This window comes from Ranitomeya variabilis, chromosome 5, assembly GCF_051348905.1.
Source record: "Ranitomeya variabilis isolate aRanVar5 chromosome 5, aRanVar5.hap1, whole genome shotgun sequence".
Classification (NCBI taxonomy): Eukaryota; Metazoa; Chordata; class Amphibia; order Anura; family Dendrobatidae; genus Ranitomeya; species Ranitomeya variabilis.
Genome location: NC_135236.1, coordinates 85217962 through 85244941, shown reverse-complemented (window position 1 = coordinate 85244941; position 26980 = coordinate 85217962). Strand labels below are relative to the sequence as shown.

The 26980-nt window shown below is 45.3% G+C and overlaps 1 protein-coding gene across 1 annotated transcript; it reads right to left on the bottom strand.

Annotated features, from left to right (window-relative positions):
* Nucleotides 1–298: 298 nt before the first annotated feature.
* Nucleotides 299–25109, bottom strand: STAMBP (STAM binding protein). Its single transcript, XM_077262812.1, has 10 exons — nt 24959–25109; nt 18376–18599; nt 16300–16375; nt 16123–16218; nt 15698–16040; nt 13869–13996; nt 13303–13440; nt 10962–11074; nt 3116–3215; nt 299–991 (listed from the first exon to the last, which is right to left on the bottom strand). Exons 2-10 carry the CDS (start codon nt 18576–18578, stop codon nt 935–937), a joined length of 1254 nt encoding a protein of 417 aa, XP_077118927.1. The 5' UTR covers nt 18579–18599; nt 24959–25109; the 3' UTR covers nt 299–934.
* Nucleotides 25110–26980: the final 1871 nt, after the last annotated feature.

The following is a 26980-nucleotide window of genomic DNA, read 5'->3' as shown; positions in this document are numbered from 1 at the left end:
GCTTGTCCGCCGCCACTTAATCATGTTACGGCCCCACAGACCTACAGAGACAGGGGCACGAATGACAGGCGGTGTGCACAAGTCCTGTTTACTAGAGTAAATCATGTGCATAATACCTGCCAACCATGTACGTGTCTGCAATATGTGTCCAGAACGTGATCCGCACCATCCGCACCATCCATCTCCGAAACAGAAGTGGCACGGGGTGACCCCTATTAAGGTTTTCCCTTTAAATGTCCTCCTGCCTTAGTCAGTCCGTTGAGTATGATGACACAGAGTAATAACAGCCCCACACCTCTGATCACCTTCAGGAAGCACTGAAAATATTTAATGCTGCTAGAAAATAAACATTATACAGTATTATCCTCTTTTATCAAACAGTGAGATATCAGTTTTTTTCTGGCTTTTGTTTAGGGAAAAAAATAATCAAATAAATTAAATTATATACAAATTTTGCATTACTAAAATAACATCTGAATAAAGAAAGCATGCTTATGTGCAGAAATGCTGCTAAAAGGGATTACCTAGAGCTCGGCTGTATTTTTTAAAAAAAAAGTAAAAAAAAAAAAAAATAATGAAAACACATAAAAAAACATTTTTGGAAAATGTGCAGCGCCAATATCTATGAAAGGAAACTCTAGCACCAAATGTGTTACAAGCTGTTAATTTTGTAGAGAGGAAAGCAACCAATCAATTAGATGCCCTTGGTGTCAGAAAGCCGGGTATAGCCAGGAACACTGCTCCGTATAGTTCTCTAGCCAATACCAGGCGATAACCGTAGGCGACACGGCACAACCGCCACAACCCTGATAGATCAGCAAATCTCCGCTCTGAGCTGGAGAGTCCTCCTCTGCAGACAGCTCTTTGTAGGAAGCTCATTGGCAACTCGGGGGGTGAAGACGTAGAGTCTGGGAGTTGGCAGACACTGGAGAAGTTATCGTAGGTCCATGACCGTGACGTCCTTCTGACAGATTGTAGTGTGGTTGCTGGCCTATAGGGGAGAAAATAAGAGTGGCATCATAAAGGGGGAAAAACGTAAAGGCCCCCATACACATTAGGCTAGGTTCACAGAACATTTGATCACCACATCAGTAGCTCGGTCGGGTTTACATCCAAAGGGCTGGAAAACAAGATTCAGGCATATGTGCTCAGGGAACTATTGGCTGTACTGTTGCAGACAGTCACAGGGTGTTCTCAAGGACATCATTTTCTACTGAACCCGCCTATTCGAGGTGGGCGTCAAAATGTGGTTGTCTTCGTTTTGGTGTCTGTCTCAAATATGTGGCTGAAAAGAACACACAGTGACTCAGTCTGCATGATTATGGTCAACGGCCCCCTAAGCGATTAGGCCTGAATTCAGTTTTCCAGGGCTTTAGACCTAGGCCCCAACAGAGCCTTAGATATGATCGTTCGGGCGACAGCCACCTCCCCCGACTGCTCCCTACACAGGACCACACGGATCACCTGAACACTCCTGTGATCTCTATGAGACCAGACAGCGGCTTATCTTCTGGAGAACAAGAGGACATTGTAAGAACTGGATCCTTCTCTTCCACAACATCTTTTGGGGGAAGAGACTGGAGACCCCCAATACACATTAGGCTGTCGTGAATTCAGCCACCTTTAGTCCAGTGTGAATAGGGGGCCCTAGGGCACTGTGACCGTCCGCCCAGGATTTTTTATGACTTAATTTTTGCAGTACCCTCAGAGTCGTAATGCCAACACATTGACTGGTATTGTGATGCTCAGGGGTATTGTGATGCTCAGCCCATGTCATCAGGATGGTACCTCTCCGGGGGTCTCATGTATCCGGTGTCTTAGGCTACTTTCACACATCCGTCCCGTGCCGTCAAGCATAATCTAGCGGCAGGACGGATTGCTGGATCCGGTGAAAGTAGTGGAGAAACTGATGCGCCGCATCAGTTTTTCCGCTGGATCCAGAATACTCACCTTCCGGCGTCCCCCGCAGCCTTCCCGTTTCTCGCGATACTCCCGTTCCCAGGGATGCATTACGCGATGACCTGTGATGACGTAGTGGTCTCGTGTGATGCTACGTCATCTGGGGTCATTTCGCAATGCATCCCTGGGAACGGGAGCATCGCCGGAAGGTGAGAATTTCACGATTTTTTATTTTTTTTAAATTATTTTTAACATTATATCTTTTTACTATTGATGCTGCATAGGCAGCATCAATAGTAAAAAGAGATAGAGAGATATCTGGAACATGCGAACAGGGCATGCTCAGCCTGGAAGGTGGAGTCTGGAGCTCATAGGCGTCCATTGTAAGAAAAGCCGGACGGCACCGATTCCGGCACCATCAGGTTTTTTGCCGGAACAAAAAAAAGTTTCTCTGTACGTTTTCTCTGTCTGCCGGAAACAGCTTTTTTGACGGATCCGGCAAAAAACGGATGAAACGTGTGGCCATCAGGCGCAATCCGGCGCTAATATAACTCTATGAGAAAAAAAAACGGATCCAGCGAGAAAAAAAAAACGAATCCAGCGAGAAAAAAAAAACGGATCCAGCGAGAAAAAAAAAACGGATCCGTTTTTTTTCAAAACTCGCCGGATTGTGCCTGATGGCAAAAACCTGATGTGTGAAAGTAGCCTTAGGGGGCTGGTTGATAACTGCACGGTTACAGTTCTGGGATTTAACTGACCTTTGTGGTCAGAAGTACAGAGATGGCATCACGAGAAAATCCAGTGAGGAAGAAAGGGGCCAACTGAAATAGAGACTGGACGCTGCTAGAACGGGGCCACCCGGAGGGTATAAAGAACATTACAAGCCTCCAGGATTTCACTCTTTATAATAAATTGTCTCTTCAGAGAGGAAGAGGACTAGAACTCTAGCGCCACTAATAGGAAGTCAATATCGACTCTCTAACGAGCCTTGTCACATGATTTAGGATAAAAGCCAAACCCAGAATCTCAATTTGCAGAAACTGTTTCGCCCTACTTTCCCTCGTCAGCGCGAAGTGTGAGCTCTAGTTTGGCTAGGTGAGAGGCGTCTGACCGGGATACAAAGGGTAACGTTTCTCCTTGCGAAGAGTGATGTCAAGCCTGACATGCCAAGATCAGGAGGCTTAAGCCGCAATGCTCCACACAATATTACACTTACACAGAACAGGGGAGGGTCTCTGCAGTGGGGGTGAAAGCCTTTCTCTCGACAGTCACCAATTTCTTTCATGCCATAGTCCGTCAATCTAAAAATTCCTGTTCTGGGATAAAAAAATAAAAATAAGGAGACAAGAATTATTATATATAGATTGTGGCCCGATTCTAAAGCATCGGGTATTCTAGAATATGAAAGAACAAAATCGTGGAACAATACAAGGTCACCACCATATTAATTATTTACCCAGATAGGGATTGTTCATATATTCATAGACTGGGACCCAGAATACAGGACCATACTGGACCAACTGCCAGACAATAAACCAAAACCACCAAAGAACAGAGAGGCAGAGAGCAGTCCGATTATTAGAAATATACAAAAATACTTTATTAGCTAAAAAACCAGGAAAAAACATGACAGGGGGAATTATCCCCATACAATCATCAGCATGTATCCATATGGACAGGGTAAAGGTGACTATAGTACATAGAGAAAATCATCATTTACTAGCCGGCAGAAACCATACATATACCAGATTAATATGTCAGACAATCAGTGTAAATATACTATGGATCCTAGTCCTACATCAGTGGAAAAAAAAAGCCTGACATACAGCAAATCTAAAATATACATACCGGGCAGTGTGGAGGTATATCAAACCAAATTAGCACCTCACCCACGTCCACCCCGACGCACGTTTCGGCGGATGCCTTTATCAAGGGGTACGGTGGTATAGTGCTGGGTTTCGTATATATATAGGGGAGGGGGCACACAATAATGACTGGACTAGCCAATCCCATCAGATTGCCTCCCAGGTGTACTCAGGACACACCTGACGCCGCACAACAGAAAACCACATGGGGCCCCATGCGTTCCTGAGATACCGGCGCCATGGCGCCGAGGACAGAGGGAAACAGTTCCGGGGTGAAATCAAAGAGTACGCGCGTGCGCACATCATTAAGATCTGTCATTGAACAAAGACCACAATAGGATACACTATGCGGCCATATTGCTGTCCACAGACATGCGCAAATAGTATTAGTGTTGCCAACCGCTAGAGGATTACAGCAATGATAGCAGCAGCCATTTTCACGTAGTCCGACATGCGCAGTAGAAGCTGCGTAGATATGTTAGTAAAGGCTGCAGCGAGATTGCGGAGGGTAAGTAAATTGTCAGTAAGGTATATAATGGCAGGTATCACAGTAGTCCATATACAGGTCCTTCTCAAAAAATTAGCATATAGTGTTAAATTTCATTATTTACCATAATGTAATGATTACAATTAAACTTTCATATATTACAGATTCATTATCCACCAACTGAAATTTGTCAGGTCTTTTATTGTTTTAATACTGATGATTTTGGCCTACAACTCCTGATAACCCAAAAAACCTGTCTCAATAAATTAGCATATCAAGAAAAGGTTCTCTAAACGACCTATTACCCTAATCTTCTGAATCAACTAATTAACTCTAAACACATGCAAAAGATACCTGAGGCTTTTAAAAACTCCCTGCCTGGTTCATTACTCAAAACCCCCATCATGGGTAAGACTAGCGACCTGACAGATGTCAAGAAGGCCATCATTGACACCCTCAAGCAAGAGGGTAAGACCCAGAAAGAAATTTCTCAACAAATAGGCTGTTCCCAGAGTGCTGTATCAAGGCACCTCAATGGTAAGTCTGTTGGAAGGAAACAATGTGGCAGAAAACGCTGTACAACGAGAAGAGGTGACCGGACCCTGAGGAAGATTGTGGAGAAGGACCGATTCCAGACCTTGGGGAACCTGAGGAAGCAATGGACTGAGTCTGGTGTGGAAACATCCAGAGCCACCGTGCACAGGCGTGTGCAGGAAATGGGCTACAGGTGCCGCATTCCCCAGGTAAAGCCACTTTTGAACCATAAACAGCGGCAGAAGCGCCTGACCTGGGCTACAGAGAAGCAGCACTGGACTGTTGCTAAGTGGTCCCAAGTACTTTTTTCTGATGAAAGCAAATTTTGCATGTCATTCGGAAATCAAGGTGCCAGAGTCTGGAGGAAGACTGGGGAGAAGGAAATGCCAAAATGCCTGAAGTCCAGTGTCAAGTACCCACAGTCCGTGATGGTGTGGGGTGCCATGTCAGCTGCTGGTGTTGGTCCACTGTGTTTCATCAAGGGCAGGGTCAATGCAGCTAGCTATCAGGAGATTTTGGAGCACTTCATGCTTCCTGGCACCTGCTCACAGTGCCAAAACCACTGGTAAATGGTTTACTGACCATGGTATTACTGTGCTCAATTGGCCTGCCAACTCTCCTGACCTGAACCCCATAGAGAATCTGTGGGATATTGTGAAGAGAAAGTTGAGAGACGCAAGACCCAACACTCTGGATGAGCTTAAGGCCGCTATTGAAGCATCCTGGGCCTCCATAACATCTCAGCAGTGTCACAGGCTGATTGCCTCCATGCCACGCCGCATTGAAGCAGTCATTTCTGCCAAAGGATTCCCGACCAAGTATTGAGTGCATAACTGAACATTATTATTTGATGTTTTTTTTGTTTGTTATTAAAAAACACTTTTATTTGTTTGGACGGTTGAAATATGCTAATTTATTGAGACAGGTTTTTTGGGTTATCAGGAGTTGTAGGCCAAAATCATCAGTATTAAAACAATAAAAGACCTGACAAATTTCAGTTGGTGGATAATGAATCTATAATATATGAAAGTTTAATTGTAATCATTACATTATGGTAAATAATGAAATTTAACACTATATGCTAATTTTTTGAGAAGGACCTGTATACCCATATCTTATTTACTGATCAAAGTATAAATGACCAATATTACACTCATGCAAAAATCGCCATAGCCTCCATGGATTGGAATAGCCCATACACATTAAATAGGGTCACACAGGAAAAAGGACATAACAGAAAATATCATAAAAATACAAAAACAATTTATGAGAAAATGTGAAGAAAAAAGAAAAATTTAGGACAGTATTCAATATAGCTTTATATATTTTTTAGTAAATTCCTCCCCTTACTTGAGAATATTGTCTCCAGACAAAAAATCAAAAAAATAAAAGAAATCAAAAAATCACTCCATGGTCCGAATAACAGCCCTAGCAGATATGAAAAATGGCCGAGGTTCATAGTATTCAAGTTTTATCTATGCCCATAAATGCATGCAACAGAAGATGTGAATAAAGTCCAAGTGGATTTCTTCGACCATACTGATCATTATCTGCCTGGTGATCCATGTTTCAGAGAAAGATGCAATGTCCATGGAGATGATAGACATCAATATTGGGAGATAGCCAGATGAACGTCCGTAATGTGCCACACATCAAAACTAAAATATAGAAATAAGACCCATTAAAATCAAATAAAACCAAATACATGCGGAGATATATATAGAGGGAGCACAAACAACCAATGGACTACAAAAATGGGGCAAATGAAATATTTTCGTTAAGGCCTTCCGGATGGATAGTGCGGAGACGCCATATCCATTGCGTCTCCAGTCTACCCAACCTCTTAGAAAGTTGGCCCCCCCTGATATTTATTTTTAAGGTGTCAATACCCCTCACTCTTAACAATGAGGCATTACAGCCGTGAAACTCCTTGAAATGTCTAGGTATTGTATCAAGTTTGGATACATCCACATGGCCACAGGACGCCTGTATCCCCAAAACATGCTCCCTAATGCGGACCTTCATTTGGCGGGTAGTCAATCCCACATACATAAGTCCGCATGGACAGGTAGCATGATATATTACATACCGTGTGACACATGTAATATGTGATCTTTTTGGATGTCACGATTAAGAAAAACAGTGGGGGTATTTTAAATACGGACATATTTCGTAAAAAAACATCAACCAATACCCTTCTGCATGCTACTTCTGGACATCCAAAGCATATGGTAAAATCTATCCCGGTGGGGCAGTTCCTCCGTATAAGGCGAATATGTTCTAACATGATTGATTTTGAAAAACGTGCGGAGGAGCTGTCCCAGAGATTTAGAGAACGTGGATATAGTGGGAGGTCGATAAAAAGGGCATATTTGAGAGCCAAGCATACCCCTCGGGATAAATTGGTTTATGGTTCTCCTATACGATCCTCTTCAGTTGGAAAAAGTAGATTTATCACCACATTTAGTAGCCAGTCTGATCAGATACGTCGGTCTCTGGAGAAAGCATGGCCTATATTAAGGGTAGACCCAATTATTGGGAAATTCCTCCCATCTCGACCCCTGATGACATTCAGACGTGCTAGGAATCTCCGGGATTGTTTGGTACAGAGTCATCATGTGAGTCAACATCCTCCAACTTTCCTGGAGAGGTCTGCTCCCAAGGCTGGATGCTATCCATGTGGCCGCTGTGTCGCCTGTCCCAATGTGGATACCTGTGACACATTTACTGACTCTAGTGGGACTAAGATATATTCTATCAGATCACATATTACATGTGTCACACGGTATGTAATATATCATGCTACCTGTCCATGCGGACTTATGTATGTGGGATTGACTACCCGCCAAATGAAGGTCCGCATTAGGGAGCATGTTTTGGGGATACAGGCGTCCTGTGGCCATGTGGATGCATCCAAACTTGATACAATACCTAGACATTTCAAGGAGTTTCACGGCTGTAATGCCTCATTGTTAAGAGTGAGGGGTATTGACACCTTAAAAATAAATATCAGGGGGGGCCAACTTTCTAAGAGGTTGGGTAGACTGGAGACGCAATGGATATGGCGTCTCCGCACTATCCATCCGGAAGGCCTTAACGAAAATATTTCATTTGCCCCATTTTTGTAGTCCATTGGTTGTTTGTGCTCCCTCTATATATATCTCCGCATGTATTTGGTTTTATTTGATTTTAATGGGTCTTATTTCTATATTTTAGTTTTGATGTGTGGCACATTACGGACGTTCATCTGGCTATCTCCCAATATTGATGTCTATCATCTCCATGGACATTGCATCTTTCTCTGAAACATGGATCACCAGGCAGATAATGATCAGTATGGTCGAAGAAATCCACTTGGACTTTATTCACATCTTCTGTTGCATGCATTTATGGGCATAGATAAAACTTGAATAATATGAACCTCGGCCATTTTTCATATCTGCTAGGGCTGTTATTCGGACCATGGAGTGATTTTTTGATTTCTTTTATTTTTTTGATTTTTTGTCTGGAGACAATATTCTCAAGTAAGGGGAGGAATTTACTAAAAAATATATAAAGCTATATTGAATACTGTCCTAAATTTTTCTTTTTTCTTCACATTTTCTCATAAATTGTTTTTGTATTTTTATGATATTTTCTGTTATGTCCTTTTTCCTGTGTGACCCTATTTAATGTGTATGGGCTATTCCAATCCATGGAGGCTATGGCGATTTTTGCATGAGTGTAATATTGGTCATTTATACTTTGATCAGTAAATAAGATATGGGTATATATGGACTACTGTGATACCTGCCATTATATACCTTACTGACAATTTACTTACCCTCCGCAATCTCGCTGCAGCCTTTACTAACATATCTACGCAGCTTCTACTGCGCATGTCGGACTACGTGAAAATGGCTGCTGCTATCATTGCTGTAATCCTCTAGCGGTTGGCAACACTAATACTATTTGCGCATGTCTGTGGACAGCAATATGGCCGCATAGTGTATCCTGTTGCGGTCTTTGTTCAATGACAGATCTTAATGATGTGCGCACGCGCGTACTCTTTGATTTCACCCCGGAACTGTTTCCCTCTGTCCTCGGCGCCATGGCGCCGGTATCTCAGGAACGCATGGGGCCCCATGTGGTTTTCTGTTGTGCGGCGTCAGGTGTGTCCTGAGTACACCTGGGAGGCAATCTGATGGGATTGGCTAGTCCAGTCATTATTGTGTGCCCCCTTCCCTATATATATACGAAACCCAGCACTATACCACCGTACCCCTTGATAAAGGCATCCGCCGAAACGTGCGTCGGGGTGGACGTGGGTGAGGTGCTAATTTGGTTTGATATACCTCCACACTGCCCGGTATGTATATTTTAGATTTGCTGTATGTCAGGCTTTTTTTTTTCCACTGATGTAGGACTAGGATCCATAGTATATTTACACTGATTGTCTGACATATTAATCTGGTATATGTATGGTTTCTGCCGGCTAGTAAATGATGATTTTCTCTATGTACTATAGTCACCTTTACCCTGTCCATATGGATACATGCTGATGATTGTATGGGGATAATTCCCCCTGTCATGTTTTTTCCTGTTTTTTTAGCTAATAAAGTATTTTTGTATATTTCTAATAATCGGACTGCTCTCTGCCTCTCTGTTCTTTGGTGGTTTTGGTTTTATTCTAGAATATGCATGTCCCCGTAGTATGTGATTCGCGGCAGACTGTGCCCGTCGCTGATTGGTCGAGGCAACCTTTATGACATCATCGTCGCCATGGCAACCATTATGACATCTACGTCGATACTGTGCCCGTCGCTGATTGGTCGAGGCCTGGCGGCCTCGACCAATCAGAGACGCGGGAATTCCATTATGACATCATCGTCGTCATGCTGTGCCCATCGCTGATTGGATCGGTCGAGGCCGCCAGGCCAATCAGACGCGGGATTTCCAGGACAGACAGACAGACAGACGGAAAAACCCTTAGACAATTATATATATAGATTATGTTTCCATAATTAACACAAGTATATAGATACATATTTTTCTATAGATAAAAATATATTTTTTAACATTTTTTTTTTACACAATGCTTACGAGACCCTCAAGGGAACTTGAACATATGATCCTTTGATCACATTGTACAGATCTGACTGACAGGTGGCATGGTAGATCCCTCATCTGGCAGGATATGACACAAAGCTCATGGTTATGCCTCCATGTTTCCACAGCAAACCATTGGCAGTATCCGATCGCGCTGCAGGAAAGCAGATGGACTGACAGTGGGAGCCTTGTAGGTAGATCTTAGAAAGGCCCTCCGGCCGCTGCTGCAATGTCAATCACCTTACATACTGCAGTCACAATCACGACATTAAGGCCTCATTCAGACCTCCGTGAATCACGTACTCTACTTGATAGAACATGTACCCATTATAGTCTATGGAGCCATTCACATGTCCAGGGTTTTTTGCCACCATGTGTCAAAAAAATAAATAAATAAAAAATCATCTTTAAGTCACGGATCAAAATTACCTGTACAAGTCTATGGGTGCATGTGCTGTCTGTGATTGACATGGTAGTGGATAAGGAAATCTGCAATTTATTTTTTCATATGTGAAAATCACCACTGAAACACTGACCAAACACCTATGACACGCAGAACATGTTTTTCCGTACAAGCAAAATCATGGATGTCTGAATGAGGCCTAACAAGCAATTACATGTCAAGCAATGCCCCTATAGCAGCCAAAGAACCTCCAGGATGGGGGATCTATACTTTATGCTAAGTGGTGACGCTTTTTTTAATAGTTACCAACGTTCAAGCGCCTATCAATACTAAAATGACATGTACTAAGATACAGAGGGAGCGAGACACCGAGGGAGCGAGACACAGAGGGAGCGAGACACAGAGGGAGCGAGACACAGAGGGAGCGAGACACAGAGGGAGCGAGACACAGAGGGAGCGAGACACACAGGGAGCGAGACACACAGGGAGCGAGACACACAGGGAGCGAGACACACAGGGACCGAGACACACAGGGACCGAGACACACAGGGACCGAGACACACAGGGACCGAGACACACAGGGACCGAGACACACAGGGACCGAGACACAGAGGTGCCGATACACAGAGGTGCCGAGACACACAGGGACCGAGACACACAGGTACCGAGATACACAGGTACTTACTCCTGGAATTTGGGGGAGCAGACGATGGCGATAGATTCCGGGAGCATCATCTGGTAGGAGCAGTGAGTGTGTAAGTCCACGCTGGAGAGAAAGGCGGTCTGAGTGGGATGTGTCTAAGAATAAAAATATACAGCAATGCCTCGTGACTGTGATTCCCCATCCCCCACCATGTCTGCTGCATGCCAGAAGTAGGGCTGACATCCTGCATACTAGCAGCTCTTTATATTTTTTTCACCTTTTCATGGGCACTAAAAATTGACTGCAAACTTACAATATGGAGAAAATCACCCATAGAAGATGAGACAAAATGGGCAATGTCGGTCAATTCAGCTAAATATTGTGTTGAAAATGATTTAAGGCAACATCCATTATACGGAACTGCTGAAAAATGCCCATACATATAAGGTAGGGCCCACAGATCTACGTCTCCAGATTCCCACAGATGCATGTATGCTCGATCGAGTAGAGCATGCACATTGCCATAGTTAAGGGAACAAGGGAAACCGTTGGCTAAACTCATGCTAAACCAATCCTTGTATGCCCTAAAGTCAGACTTTAGGTGTTTGGTTACTTATCTAAGGCATCTTTTGCAGTTGGATAAAACAAAGCACAGTTTTTCACCCACTAGTAAAAGACATGTATTTAAGGGAATCTGTCAGCAGGTTTTTGTTCTGTAATCTGAGAGCAGCATAATGTAGGGACAGAGACCCCGATACCAGCAATGTATCACTTACTGGACTGTCTGCTGCAGTTTTGATAGAATCCCAGTTTTTCTGCTGTAGATCTAGCAGTGCTCAGAATGCCGAGCTGTGTATAACCCCGCCCACACCCCTGATTGGCAGCTTCCGGTGTACACTGCCAGCAAGTTGCCAATCAGTGGTGAGGGAGGGGTTACACGGATTAGCTGGACTGCCAGGCACATGACATCTAGTCCTGCAGTGAGATTATCCTGCTGATAAAACACAAGAGTAAAGGTACCTTCACACTAAACGATATCGCTAGCGATCCGTGACGTTGCAGCGTCCTGGATAGCGATATCGTTTAGTTTGATACGCAGCAGCGATCAGGATCCTGCTGTGATATCGCTGGTCGTTGATTAAAGTTCAGAACTTTATTTGGTCGTCAGACCGGCGTTTATCGTCGTGTTTGACACCAAAAGCAACGATACCAGCGATGTTTTACATTGGTAACCAGGGTAAACATCGGGTTACTAAGCGCAGGGCCGCGCTTAGTAACCCGATGTTCACCCTGGTTACCAGTGTAAAATGTAAAAAAAACAAACAGTACATACTCACCTTCGCGTCCCCCGGCGTCCGCTTCCTGCACTGACTGAGCGCCGTAAAGTGAAAGTGAAAGTACAGCGGTGACGTCACCGCTCTGCTGTTAGGGCCGGTGCTCAGTCAGTGCAGGAAGCGGACGCCGGGGGACGCGAATGTAAGTATGTGCTGTTTGGTTTTTTTTACATTTTACGCTGGTAACCAGGGTAAACATCGGGTTACTAAGCGCGGCCCTGCGCTTAGTAACCCGATGTTTACCCTGGTTACCCAGGGACCTCGGCATCGTTGGTCGCTGGAGAGCGGTCTGTGTGACAGCTCTCCAGCGATCAAACAGCGACGCTGCAGCGATCGGCATCGTTGTCGCTATCGCTGCAGCGTCGCTTAATGTGAAGGTACCTTCATGAAACTACAGCAAGATGCTTAGTAAGTGACACATCCATAGAATCAGGATCTCTACATTATGCTGCTCTCAGATTATATAGCAGATTCTGTTTCAAGGGGTATTCCTCTCTGAAAGTGGTACGTTATTGCTAGAATATTTCATTACAATGACAAAGCCCCCACTGATCCTGAAAATGAATTGTGCATATTGGTGTATTACTGGTAATACCCTCAACTAATTATATCCCGTGCATGGAGGCCCACGATTGTGCAAAGAAGCTGCAGTGTGGCCTCAATCAAGTGAAAGACTACCCTAGTGATATGTCATCACTGTATAAAAAAGGAATAAAGTGGTATTCCAGTTGGAAGAATACCCCTTGGGACCCCTGTTGATGGCCAGAACGTGGCATTTTTATCCCAGTTAGAATTGGGTGAGAGCTCCATTCACTCTCTATAGGGCTGCCAGAAAAAAGAGAGTGCAGCGCTCGGCATCCCCATAGTAAATTAATGGAGCAGATGATGAGCATTCACACTGTCGCACTATTCTAAGAGAGAAAAAAGTGTTTCATTCTGATAATTGGTGGTGGTCCTCCATTGACCTAGAAGCGATCACCTATGTATATAGTAGCTAGGAGAAGCTATTGTGCACTAAAAGCAGTGTAAGCTTTATTGTTCTCACATACGTGTATCCAGCCCAGTGTGATGAGCCCATGCTGGTCCTGGATCACAAACAGGTCCTCCTCGTTCTCAGTGTTACAGTAGTCCGGGCCACCACACTGCTTGGGCACAATGACGTGGGTGATGGTAAACTCATTCTGCATCTAGAACATGGTAATCGGAGAAGAAGTAGATAAACAAGTGACAAAAAATGATGCCGAAAAATGATAGTACATACAATGAATATCTCATAACAACATAGATGCACCGCACGTCTTACATTCGTTAAAGTGTAACTGCAGATTTACACAGCAGATCAGAGACATGGCAGAAGTTTTGATTAATGGGGGTCTGAGTGCAAAGAACTCAATTGCTAAAAAGGAGAAGGGTTCTGTTCTCCCTGAGGCCAAACATGGACTCTACAGACGTCAAATCCAGCTCGTCTTCAGCGCCCAGCTTCTGCCCCTTTATTCCAGCTATTGCTGGGGATCTCAGCACCCAGTCCCCACCGATCAAAAACTTGGACGTCTCTAGACCTGCGGTTTCACTTGCCAATAGATGAAAGCCTTTGTCTCTATGTGATCTCTCTTACCAGCCTCCCACACAAGATGCCGCAGGTCTCCACTCCTCTCTGTGTATTGCCCTCTGCAAGGCTCAGAAACTTCACGCACACCTCCTGGGGAATCCTCACATGGCGAAGTCCGTCCGTGGACACAACAACTGGAAGCAACAAAGAGATAACCCAGATCGAGGAAAGAAGAAGAAAGTACGTTCCGGTATGTCCACATTTCATGGGGAGAGGTGGTTGCAAATTTACCGGCCCGTCCCTTTCCTAGGTTGTGAGGTGGTTCACATAGCAATAAAAAGACTGCAGTGTGACTCACATTTATATTGTTACTGCAGAACAGAACATTTGCTTTCTTTAAACTATAAAATATTTTTCTCGTCGACTTTATTGGGGGAGACACAAACGTTGGATAATAAGCTGCCACCTGGAAGATGGCACTAAGAATATATTTTAGGGGGAAAAAAAAAAAAAGTCAGCTCCTTCCCTTCAAGCTACACCTGGCCTGGGGCCACACTACTAGTTTATTTGGCTTAGTGTCCATTAGGAGGGAGACACAGATCGCTCCCCCGAGTGAACCAAACAGTGGTGGTGTCTGCCTCCTACCCGACACTAAACCAAATAGTAAGGTGGCAGCACATATAGTGGAACCTGTTGGGGACGAGACAACTTTTTCTAAGATCAGAAGGTAGCTGTCAGCACAGCAGAAATGTGGATGCAAGTCCTAGTTCCACTGGACCCGATGGAAAAAATACATACCAAGAAAAAAGTGAAGGACAGCATCCAATCCAGGTGAAATATCAAAGTTTCCTTTATTGTGCCAAGTGCAACGTTTCAACCACAAAGGTCTTTTTCAAGCATGAAAAATAAATACAATAAATACAATAAGCACAATAAAGGAAACTTTGATATTTCACCCGGATTGGATGCTGTCCTTCACTTTTTTCTTGGTAACTTTTTCTAAGATGTCTTCTTAGTGTCAGCATATTAACCATGATTTCTGTGGCCCCCAATGACGCCCCCGTAAAACAAAACATTTTATTTAGCAACTATCCTATGGTTGTCTGGTGTCCCGGCAGTTGTACCCCTACAAATCACGGGCATCCCATGTGAATAGTGATTCCACTTCATATCTGTGAGGGTTAGTTGGCACAAGAGACCACCGCTCACACAGACAGTGAATGGAGGAGTGGTCACATATGTACGCTACTGCTTGCTTGACATGGGGAACAGAGCATCCGAAGTTTCGTAATCAGTGGGGGCGAAGTGGTAAGACACCCCCCCCCCCCGATTATACACTTACCCTATAAAAATGTATTTAGTGGGACAATGCTTTGAAGGACTAATTCATGTAACAGTTTCCTATCTGTGTGGTTGAGCGCAATGCATTCTATAATAAGATGTGATGCAACCAAGACTTTTTTAGCATTTTGTAAAAATAAACAGTCAGCGTGCATCATCAGGCGCAGATCTGCAGCCCAGAATTCCCCATGGAAGTCAACAGAGACTCTGTGATATGGATCTGGAGAAATCTCTTTTGTGGACCTGCATTAGCATCCAGTTGCTTAGGGCACTAACGGTTTGTATCATATCTAAAACTATTGGGAACATGAAACTGTGAAGCCAATACAGAGTTACTACATATCTAACAGGGAAAAATGGAAGTCCATCTACATAAAAAGAAGCCCATTTTTTTCTGGACGCGATTCGGTCATATTTCTCATTGATTGACTTGATGAGGAGACACTGAGATCTTTGCTGAAGCCAATATGGAGCTCTATGCAATTAATGTATGCTTCAGCATTCCTTAGATAAAGCACAGCTATCCACAAGTGACTTCAGCACAGCCTACTCACAGCCTTCATTGGGACCGATCGATGTTGGCTTCAGACTCCTATCAACCACGGGAGGTTGGGGGAGGACGACATCATTGGTGGGTAGCTGTGGAGCAGCAGGCGGCTCGTTGACCCCCGGGATGAGAGGTCCGTCAGATATCTGTGTGTTAGATTTGTCGGTAGAGAACTGGTGGAGGATCCGTAGCCGCTCGTTCTCCAGTTCTTTCCTACGGATCATATCTTCAAAGACCTGAAACTGCTCCTGCTGCTCTTGCTGCTGCTTCATGCGAGCCACGCGCTGCTTCTCGGCGTCGAGCTGCTGCAGTACGGCCAGGCGGCGGGCGCACTCTTCTTCCTCGCATCGCTGAGGGGTCAGAAGCAAACACTGTCAGGGGTCAATCACATAACCCTGTGCCTCATACAGGACTGCACCAGCACTGACTTACCCTCCTGTCCAGGTACTCTGCAAACTCTTTACTGTAGCGCCGCTGCAGTTCTTTCTTCAAATCTTCCGCTTTTGGAAAGGCCACTTCCTTCATTGTCTAAAAAAATGGATATCCTTCAATTCGAGACCTCAGACAAGACATCTTCTAAGATCTGTGCGTGCAATCTATACATCTTACCTTCAGCGTCTCCTTCTTCTCTGGCGCGCTAGCGGTTTTGTAATCTCGATGTTTAGGAAGTTTTTCAATGAAAAGCCTAAGATAAAGCGAAGACTTCGAAGAATGACTGACACAAGAGAGACAGGAGGTCATTTCATTTTTTTTCTTTTTAAATTCCATTTTTGTATTCTGCACCAATCACATTTTATTGAATCATCCACAAGAATAGCACCCGATAAATCAAAAGAAGCGTGGCGCTTAACCCCTTCCCGACCGGTCCTTTTTGGGCACTAAGGAAGAAACTATATATTTTTTTGCAGGATAAACTGTATTTGTCAGTGGCACCATGCTGGGGTACATATAACTTATAACACCGAGAAGAGAACTAGAAAAAAAAAAAAAGAGCAATTCTGTTATAAAATGTAAAAAAAAAAAAAAAAAAAAAAAAAAAAAGAATATTTTATGCTTTTCATTTGCTGCACAAATAGTGTTACCTTATTCTGTGGGTCAGCAGGATTGTGGAGATACCAAATTTATATACAGTTATGACTTTTGTACAATAAATACACTGACAATTTTTTTTTTTTGTGCTCTAACTGTAAAGAACACTTTCCATCAGTTAAAAAGGAAAGGGATCTTTACAGTTAGAGCAGTGAGGCTGTGGAATGCCGACCACAAGAGGTAGTAATGGCCGACACTATAGCAGCTTTATACAAGGGCCGGATGCTTTCCTCAATACACATAAAGTTATAGGTTATAGTTAAGTTAGTGACAAAATGCACAATTGGTGGAGAAAGATTGATCTTGATGGATCATGGTCTTTTTTTCAACCTTTCTAACCATGTAACTATATTAAGAAATCCATAAGTTTTCCAATTTTCGATCAACAGAGATGTGTGAGTATTTTTAGTATGACAAGATGCAGTTTTCAGTGGTGCCATTTTCTCGTACACACAACTTTCTGATTACTTTTTAGGAAGTGGAATGTACAAAGCAAAAAATTCTGTACAATTTTTTTCTTTTTTTTTTTTTTAAACACCTTTCACTATTTAACTTTATTCCGCATTTCATAATCAAAATACCAAATTTATATAGTTTGATTTTTAAGATTTACTACTTTTACACAATTTAAAAAAAAACATTTTGCTTGGGGTTTGCCATGTTCTGAGGCTCATAACTTTTTTTTTGCTTTTTTTCAGTAGACAGTTTCATTTTTCGAGAGGCTGATTGAACAAAAACAGCAATTCTGGCATTGTTTTTTCCCACTGTTTTCGTTACCATCAACGTGTGGGATAAATAATAATATAATGTTATATCACGGGTCATTACAGACATGGCAATATCAAATATGAGGCACTTTTTGGGAGGGTTTCTTTATTTTCTATCGCATCAATACCCGCCACTACCGCCGGCACTCGGGACTGGAGCATGCACATCATGTATTTCTATGCAACCGCATGCTCCGGTCCCGAGTGCCAGGTATCCATGGGAGTTTCTTGCATCATACTTGCAAGTGTGACCCCGGTCTTAAGGCGATAAAGGCACTCCGTCACTAGCTTTATCAGAGAGGAAACCGCCGGCACCTCTCTAGGTGATAGCTTTGTACGCATGCCTATGTAAATTGCTCACCAAGAGTCGTCTGGGCAGTGAGCGCTCAGACTGTATGATGAAGGGGAATTATGCCAAGAAACATTTTACTGAAACTGCAAGTTAAGGAAAATATTTTTATGCACAGCCATCTCTTTAATTATTTTTCTTCCTCTTGGTATCCTGCTGCGCCCTCCAGGTGTTTTACCCAAAACATAGTACTCCATGAATGGATCAGAACATCGCCGACCAGAAATCTATTCCTATTCTATCTGTTCGAGCAATAGGCCATAAAGATAAATATATGTATATATGGTGACCACAAAGGCATCTGCATCACCAAATCCTGAAAATAGCCACGATCTCTTCCGTGTCCTTAAGAAGAGGATATGGTGGCCTGTCCGCCTCGCCTCTCTTACACAGGAATGATCAGAGCCGGACTGGCTGCAGACCTGGGAGACAAACTTACAATGTTGGGGGAAAAAACAAAATGAGTGTCTTTCTACTTACGTAATATATTTGTTGTACAAAATAAAGGCATTTTCAGTATTTCCTTCTCCCGCATATACATTAGCCATACGGATCATCTCCACCCCTGAGCGATAATAGCGCTTAGGAGGTATATCATCGTTCACTTCCACAGACGTCCCCTTTGTCACCAGGGCTCGTATCCGCTCCTCCGGGGGCAGGCTGGGATCATTGTGCTCCGGCATGGCGCCGTGTAGGAGAAACACCTGCAAGAACAACGCAGATTACAACTGCTTAACACTGATGGTCTTGGAGGCAGGTCCCTCACGACTAGGAAGGAAAGAAAGGTCCCCAACTCTATCGTAATTGGTGATCACTGGTGGTCTCAGGGCTGAAGCCAGTTGCACTGTCGGGACCTTGTACGAGTACATGATTTATTGTAAACCCCCTTCCAAGCCTCACCCTTTATAGAGCATGCCACCCAACTAAAATGCTCATCTGGGGACAGTAATGTGGTCTCCAAGTGCCAAGACCAAGTGGTAAAAATGGGACATCTGAACTGTCCACTTGGTCAGCATTGACTTTTAATACCGGCCATGGAAAGATCAAGTATAGTGACGCGTTTGTGATGTCAGGTCAGCGTCCAGAGGTTGGAATTGACGTGACATCATAGGAAATCGTAGGTGTCCTGGCTGCCATATCTAAAGACCAAGAGTGGGATTGGGGTTCAAAAGCAACTTTGGAACAGGAAGATATTTGGGCAAATGCCAATCTGGGGCAGATATAATATACGGGAGGTCCATTTAGAAGGTGGAAAACCCCTTTAACATTCACAAAGGATAACTCAAACCCTGAGCCTCCCACAAACATACCAAAACCACGTAGCATAGCCAACATACAAATCACCTGCACATCAGTAACGGCAGCACCCAGGTCATACAGGACAGCCGATCGGCTACATGCAACGACCGTGCTAGTCACACAGAACAATGGAAGATTGGCTCTCGGCAGCACGTCACCTATTTACACAGGAGCCGTGGAAGTATAAGTCCCCCAGAGATCAGCAAGTGATGGCATATCCTGGTGATATTATGCAATCATTTACTGAGACGGGAATACCATTTCAAGAAGGATATCACCGATACAGAGCTACTCAACCAAATGTTCACACAACAGACTCATGGCTTCCCAGAACAACCACACTGACTCCTGGTGCTTGATTAACATGAGCAGCATTTGGATCCATGTACCACACATAGCGTCCCGTCCCCCAGCCCTGGTCTAATACGTCCGTCATATACAGTCAGGTCCAGAAATATTTGGACAGTGAAACAAGTTTTGGCATTTTAGCGCTTTACAAAAACATATTCAAGATACAGTTATATAATCAAAATGGGCTTAAAGTGCAGACTCTCAGCTTTAATTTGAGGGTATTCACATCCTAATTGGAGTAAGGGTTTAGGAAGTACAGCTCTTTAATAAGTTGCTACCTCATTAATTCATCATCAGTTTAGCAGGTAAAAGGTCTAGAGGTCATTCCAGGTGTCACATTTGCAAACTGTTGCTGTGAACCCACAACATGTGGTCACATGAACTCTCAATGGAAGAGAAACGGACAATCATTATGCTGAAAAAAATAGCAAATCCATCAAAGAGATAGTAGAAATGTTAGGAGTGGCCAAATCAACAGTTTGATACATTCTGCAAAAAAAAAAGGGAACTCAAATGGCCTGGATATCCATGGAATATAACAGTGGTAGTGTTGAGTGAACGTACTCAGATAAGGCGTTATCCAAGAATGCTCGGGTGCTAACAGAGTGTCTTCGGCGTGCTTGAAATATATGTTCGAGTTGCAGCAGCTGCATGTCTTGCAACCGTTCAACAGCTGAAACACATGCAGGGATTACCTTACAAACAGGCAATCCCTGCATGTGTTGCGGCTGTCGAGCAGCCGCGGCGACTCAGACATCGTAGTTAGGCACGCTGAAGACACTGTTAGCATGCTGGGATAAGATGGTATCAAGGCACGCTCGCTCAACACTTCACAACATCCACCTAAGTGAAGAACACTCTCCAGTAAGTAGGTGTTTCAGTATCTAAGTCTACCAGAAAGAAAAGACTTCATGAGCGCAAATACAGAGGGTTCATCATGAGCTACAAACCATTAATCAACCTTAAAAATAGAAAGGCAGATTAGACTTTAAAAAAAAAAAAAAAAAAAACATCTATAGCAGCTGCCCAGTTCTGGAAAAGCGTTCTGTGCACAGATAAGACAAAGATCAACCTGGACCAGAATGATGGGAAGAAGTATGGAGAAGGCTTGGAAAGGCTTCTAACACATGGTGGAGGCAGTGTGGTGGTGCTGGCATGCACGGCTCCCAATTGCGCTGGGTCACTGGTGTTTGCTGATGATGTGACTGAAGACAGAAGCAGCCGGATGACTTCTGCAGTGTACAGGGCGATGCTTTCTGATCAGATTCAACCAAATGCAGCAAGGTTGATTGGACGATACTTCACAAGTTGCAAAAGCAACTCAGGAGGCAAAGAAGTGGAATATTCTGCAATGGCCGAGTCAGTCACCGGATCTCAGCCCCATAGAGCAGCATTTCACATGGTTAAGACAAAATTAAGGCAGAAAGACCAAAAAACAAGCAACAAGTGAAATCTTCTGCATTAAAGGCCGGCAAAGCTTCACAAAAGAGGAAACCCAGCGTCTGGTGACGCCCATGGCTTCCAGACTTTAGGCAGTCATTGTCTGCAAAGGATTGTCTACAAGGTATAAAAAATGTGCATTTTATTTATGGTGAAGTTAATTTGTCCAATTACTTTTGAGCCCCTGAAATGATGAGTCTTTATAGAAAAATGGTTGCCATTCCTAAATGTTTCACAGAATATTTTTCTTCAAGCCTTTTAATTAAACCTGAACGTCTGCACTTCAATTACATCTCAATTGTTTCATTTTAAATACAAATTAGTGGCCTGCTGAGCTGAAATCACAAAGATTCTGTCACCATCCAAATATTTCTGGACCCAACTGTATAGAATCCGTAAAATAAGCAGTAACTGCGGCAGATCCTACATAGTGCCCCGTCCAGAGATCTCCATCACACATGATCCACAATGTCAGCAGTTATAAGCCATCAATGCAGGACAAAGAGCGAGTGTGAATCATCGTGTCTCGCCCTGTCCAACCATAAACCTGGGGTGGAGACTCTTATATTATGGGATTACAATCACATGATTCTGAGAATGAATGGGGGCTTAGCTGCTGCATCATTGCGCCCTTTTTAACTTTTTTGACTCCACTTCTGAACAATGTTAAAGGGGTTTTCCAGATTCTCTCATCATTGATGACTCGATTTGATTTTCAGGACCCGGTCTGAGGCCACATCGGTACTCTGTGGTTGCAAGATGGTAGCCCAGCGAACTGCCACATTGACCGGCATGGCCGGGTGCGATACGACTATCTGATGAAACTTGGGAATGCTGCTTTTTACCAGAACAGACTTTGGGCAAAAAAAAAATCCGATGTGCACGGCCCGACAGAATAACATAGGTCAGGGTGCAATCCCATGTTTTGACGGGTCGCACTCACCGAAAATACGGTGGTCTGCACGAGCCCTTAAGATAGGAGTGACCCTGTTTTGCTGTGCTTTACTAAGCAATGCTGCCCATTCATTCTCGCTGCACATGGTGGTCTCCGCAGTCAGACCCCCATCCATCAGTATCTCAGATATGGCACAGCAGAGCGCAGGTACCTGTGCATAGGAATGAATGGGAGCTGTGGCACAGCAGAGCGCAGGTACCTGTGCATAGCAATGAATGGGAGCTGTGGCACCGCAGAGGGCAGGTACCTGTGTATAGCAATGAATGGGAGCTGTGGCACAGCAGAGCGCAGGTACCTGTGCATAGCAAAGAATGGGAGCTGTGGCACAGCAGAGCGCACGTACCTGTGCATAGCAAAGAATGGGAGCTGTGGCACAGCAGAGCGCAGGTACCTGTGCATAGCAAAGAATGGGAGCTGTGGCACAGCAGAGCGCAGGTACCTGTGCATAGCAAAGAATGGGAGTTGTGGCACAGCAGAGCGCAGGTACCTGTGCATAGCAATGAATGGGAGCTGTGGCACAGCAGAGCGCACGTACCTGTGCATAGCAAAGAATGGGAGCTGTGGCACAGAAGAGCGCAGGTACCTGTGCATAGCAATGAATGGGAGCTGTGGCACAGCCGAACGCAGGTACCTGTGTATAGCAATGAATAGGAGCTGTGGCACAGCAGAGCGCAGGTACCTGTGTATAGCAATGAATGGGAGCTGTGGCACAGCAGAGCGCAGGTACCTGTGTATAGCAATGAATGGGAGCTGTGGCACAGAAGAGCACAGGTACCTGTGCATAGCAATGAATGGGAGCTGTGGCACAGCAGAGCGCAGGTACCTGTGTATAGCAATGAATGGGAGCTGTGGCACAGCAGAGCGCAGGTACCTGTGCATAGCAATGAATGGGAGCTGTGGCACAGCAGAGCGCAGGTACCTGTGCATAGCAATGAATGGGAGCTGTGGCACAGCAGAGCGCAGGTACCTGTGCATAGCAATGAATGGGAGCTGTGGCACAGAAGAGCACAGGTACCTGTGCATAGCAATGAATGGGAGCTGTGGCACAGAAGAGCACAGGTACCTGTGCATAGCAATGAATGGGAGCTGTGGCACAGCAGAGCGCAGGTACCTGTGTATAGCAATGAATGGGAGCTGTGGCACAGCAGAGCGCAGGTACCTTTGCATAGCAAAGAATGGGAGTTGTGGCACAGAAGAGCGCACGTACCTGTGCATAGCAAAGAATGGGAGCTGTGGCACAGCAGAGCGCAGGTACCTGTGCATAGCAATGAATGGGAGCTGTGGCACAGCAGAGCGCAGGTACCTGTGTATAGCAATGAATGGGAGTTGTGGCACAGCAGAGCGCAGGTACCTGTGCATAGCAATGAATGGGAGCTGTGGCACAGCAGAGCGCACGTACCTGTGCATAGCAAAGAATGGGAGCTGTGGCACAGAAGAGCGCAGGTACCTGTGTATAGCAATGAATGGGAGCTGTGGCACAGCCGAGCACAGGTACCTGTGTATAGCAATGAATAGGAGCTGTGGCACAGCAGAGCGCAGGTACCTGTGTATAGCAATGAATGGGAGCTGTGGCACAGCAGAGCGCAGGTACCTGTGTATAGCAATGAATGGGAGCTGTGGCACAGCAGAGCGCAGGTACCTGTGCATAGCAAAGAATGGGAGCTGTGGCACAGAAGAGCACAGGTACCTGTGCATAGCAATGAATGGGAGCTGTGGCACAGAAGAGCACAGGTACCTGTGCATAGCAATGAATGGGAGCTGTGGCACAGCCGAGCGCAGGTACCTGTGTATAGCAATGAATAGGAGCTGTGGTACAGAAGAGCACAGGTACCTGTGTATAGCAATGAATGGGAGCTGTGGCACAGAAGAGCACAGGTACCTGTGCATAGCAAAGAATGGGAGCTGTGGCACAGAAGAGCACAGGTACCTGTGCATAGCAATGAATGGGAGCTGTGGCACAGAAGAGCACAGGTACCTGTGCATAGCAATGAATGGGAGCTGTGGCACAGCCGAGCGCAGGTACCTGTGTATAGCAATGAATGGGAGCTGTGGCACAGCAGAGCGCAGGTACCTGTGTATAGCAATGAATGGGAGCTGTGGCACAGAAGAGCACAGGTACCTGTGCATAGCAATGAATGGGAGCTGTGGCACAGCCGAGCGCAGGTACCTGTGTATAGCAATGAATGGGAGCTGTGGCACAGCAGAGCGCAGGTACCTGTGTATAGCAATGAATGGGAGCTGTGGCACAGCAGAGCGCAGGTACCTGTGTATAGCAATGAATGGGAGCTGTGGCACAGCAGAGCGCAGGTACCTGTGTATAGCAATGAATGGGAGCTGTGACACAGCAGAGCGCAGGTACCTGTGTATAGCAATGAATGGGAGCTGTGGCACAGAAGAGCACAGGTACCTGTGCATAGCAATGAATGGGAGCTGTGGCACAGCAGAGCGCAGGTACCTGTGTATAGCAATGAATGGGAGCTGTGGCACAGCCGAGCGCAGGTACCTGTGTATAGCAATGAATGGGAGCTGTGACACAGCAGAGCGCACTGTGCTACAGCGGTCCCACGTCTCCCATTCATTGCTGTGGACGTTACATAAAGAACGTAGTTTGGGTACAAAATACGTAATAAACACAATGACACAGACACGTGTGCGATGGGAAGACATGGAGATCACTGCAAGAAAGGAGAAAGGCGCCCCCCGAATATAGAGAAGTGGGACCACCCTAACAGCGAATCAGATCCCTGCTCTCATTTGTACAGCAAAGATTAAGAAATGAAAGAAGTGATCTGATTGGTTGCTAAGGTCAACTATTACGTCCCGAGTCTGCACTGACTTCTCCATGGGTCAGTCCTCCCCTTGTCCTATAGTACAGGCAGGCCCTTCCTCCATACACCCCCATTATCACACAGTGAGCGGGTCTACACACCCCACACTGAGCCAGCGACCACCATAAGGCGGCTCCGTCCCCTGGGACCACCACTGCCCCCTACAGACCGCAGTCTGGCCCTTCCTCACCTCGGTGTCACTCGCTCTTAACGCCGCTCGGCTGCTGCCTGCATTCTTCCGGGTCACATGACCTGAATACACGAGTTGTCTCTGGTCATGTGGCTGGCGGCAGGCGTCGCGACACTACAAGATGAGGGCGGCCTCCATTTTGGAGAAGGGCAGAACCGAAACTTGTCCCCAAGGTTACGATGTCTCAGGTTGGTCATGTGACTTCAACATGTTGTCGACACTGCCACCTGCTGGTTAAAAGTGTGTACTGCAGCGTGGAGAATAGAACCAGCCATTGTTCTAGAACATCTTGTTGCTGTGGAGAGTGGGCGGTGTGCGGACAGAGGGGACCACTGGGTTCACATTAGCGTTTCTGGGCGCATCATATGATCCGCATACATCCGCATGCGTTATGCATACATATCTTTAATATGGTGTACGCAGGGACATGCTTTTGCATGCATGCAGATGCGTCGTTTTGCGGTGTGTGGTGGTGTCCAGCGAACGCAGCATGTTGCATTTTTTGAGGCGTCAAAGATTGCGGATTATTGCATAAAAGAAACGCATTACTGTCTATGGGAACGCATTGGTACGCAAGGACATGCTTACACTCCAACGAGCACTTCATCGCATTCAAACAGTCCCTCACTACTTTCAAGGCCACAGCTAAACAAACCTACTTCTCATCTCTCATATCCTCCCTGTCTCACAACCCTAAACAGTTATTCAACACCTTCAATTCTCTCCTCCACCCCCCAGCACCTCCTCTCTCCCCACTTATCTCAGCTGAAGACTTTGCCTCATTTTTCAAGCAGAAGATTGATAACATCAGTGACAGTTTTGGTCAACAACCCCCAGAGCCCTTCCTCCCGACTTCCCAGCCCTCCACCTTCAAATCCACCTTCTCCACCATTACAGAAGATCAACTCTCCACTCTACTCTCAAGATCGCATCTCACCACCTGTGCACTTGACCCGCTCCCATCCCACTTCATCCCAAACCTCACCAAAGTCTTCATCCCAACCCTAACCCATCTCTTCAACCTATCACTAACAACTGGTATTTTCCCCTCAAGCTTTAAACATGCCTCCATCACACCTATCCTCAAAAAGCCCTCTCTTGACCCATCCTCTGTATCTAGCTATCGCCCTATATCACTTCTCCCCTATGCCTCAAAACTACTGGAACAACACGTCTACCTTGAACTGTCCTCCCATCTCTCTTCTTGCTCCCTCTTCGACCGCTTACAATCTGGCTTCCGGTCACACCACTCCACTGAAACTGCCCTAAGGTCACCAATGACCTATTAACCGCCAAGAGCAAGCGACACTACTCTGTCCTCCTCGACCTGTCGGCTGCCTTTGACACAGTGGACCATTCCCTATTATTACAGACCCTCTCATCCCTTGGCATCACAGACTTGGCCCTATCCTGGATCTCATCATACCTAACAGACCGGACATTCAGCGTCTCCCACTCACACACCACCTCCTCACCTCGCCCCCTATCTGTCGGAGTCCCACAAGGTTCAGTCCTTGGGCCCCTGCTCTTCTCCATTTACACCTTTGGCCTGGGACAGCTCATAGAATCTCATGGCTTTCAGTATCACCTCTAGGCTGATGACACACAGATCTACATCTCTGGACCAGATATCACCTCCCTACCCAGAATCCCTCAATGTCTGTCCACTATTTCATCCTTGTTCTCCACTAGATTTCTGAAACTTAACATGGACAAAACAGAATTCATTATCTTTCCCCCATCTCACGCGACCCCCCCAACGAACCTATCCATTACAGTAAACGGCTGCCCACTCTCCCCAGTCCCACAAGCTCGCTGCCTCGGGGTAATCCTTGACGCTGATCTCTCCTTCAACCCACATATCCAAGTCCTTTCCACTTCCTGCCGCCTTCAACTCAAAAATATTTCACGAATCTGTACATTCCTCAACCAAGAATCTGCAAAAACCCTAGTCCATGCCCTCATCATCTCTCGCCTTGACTACTGCAACCTCCTGCTCTGTGGCCTCCCCTCTAACACTCT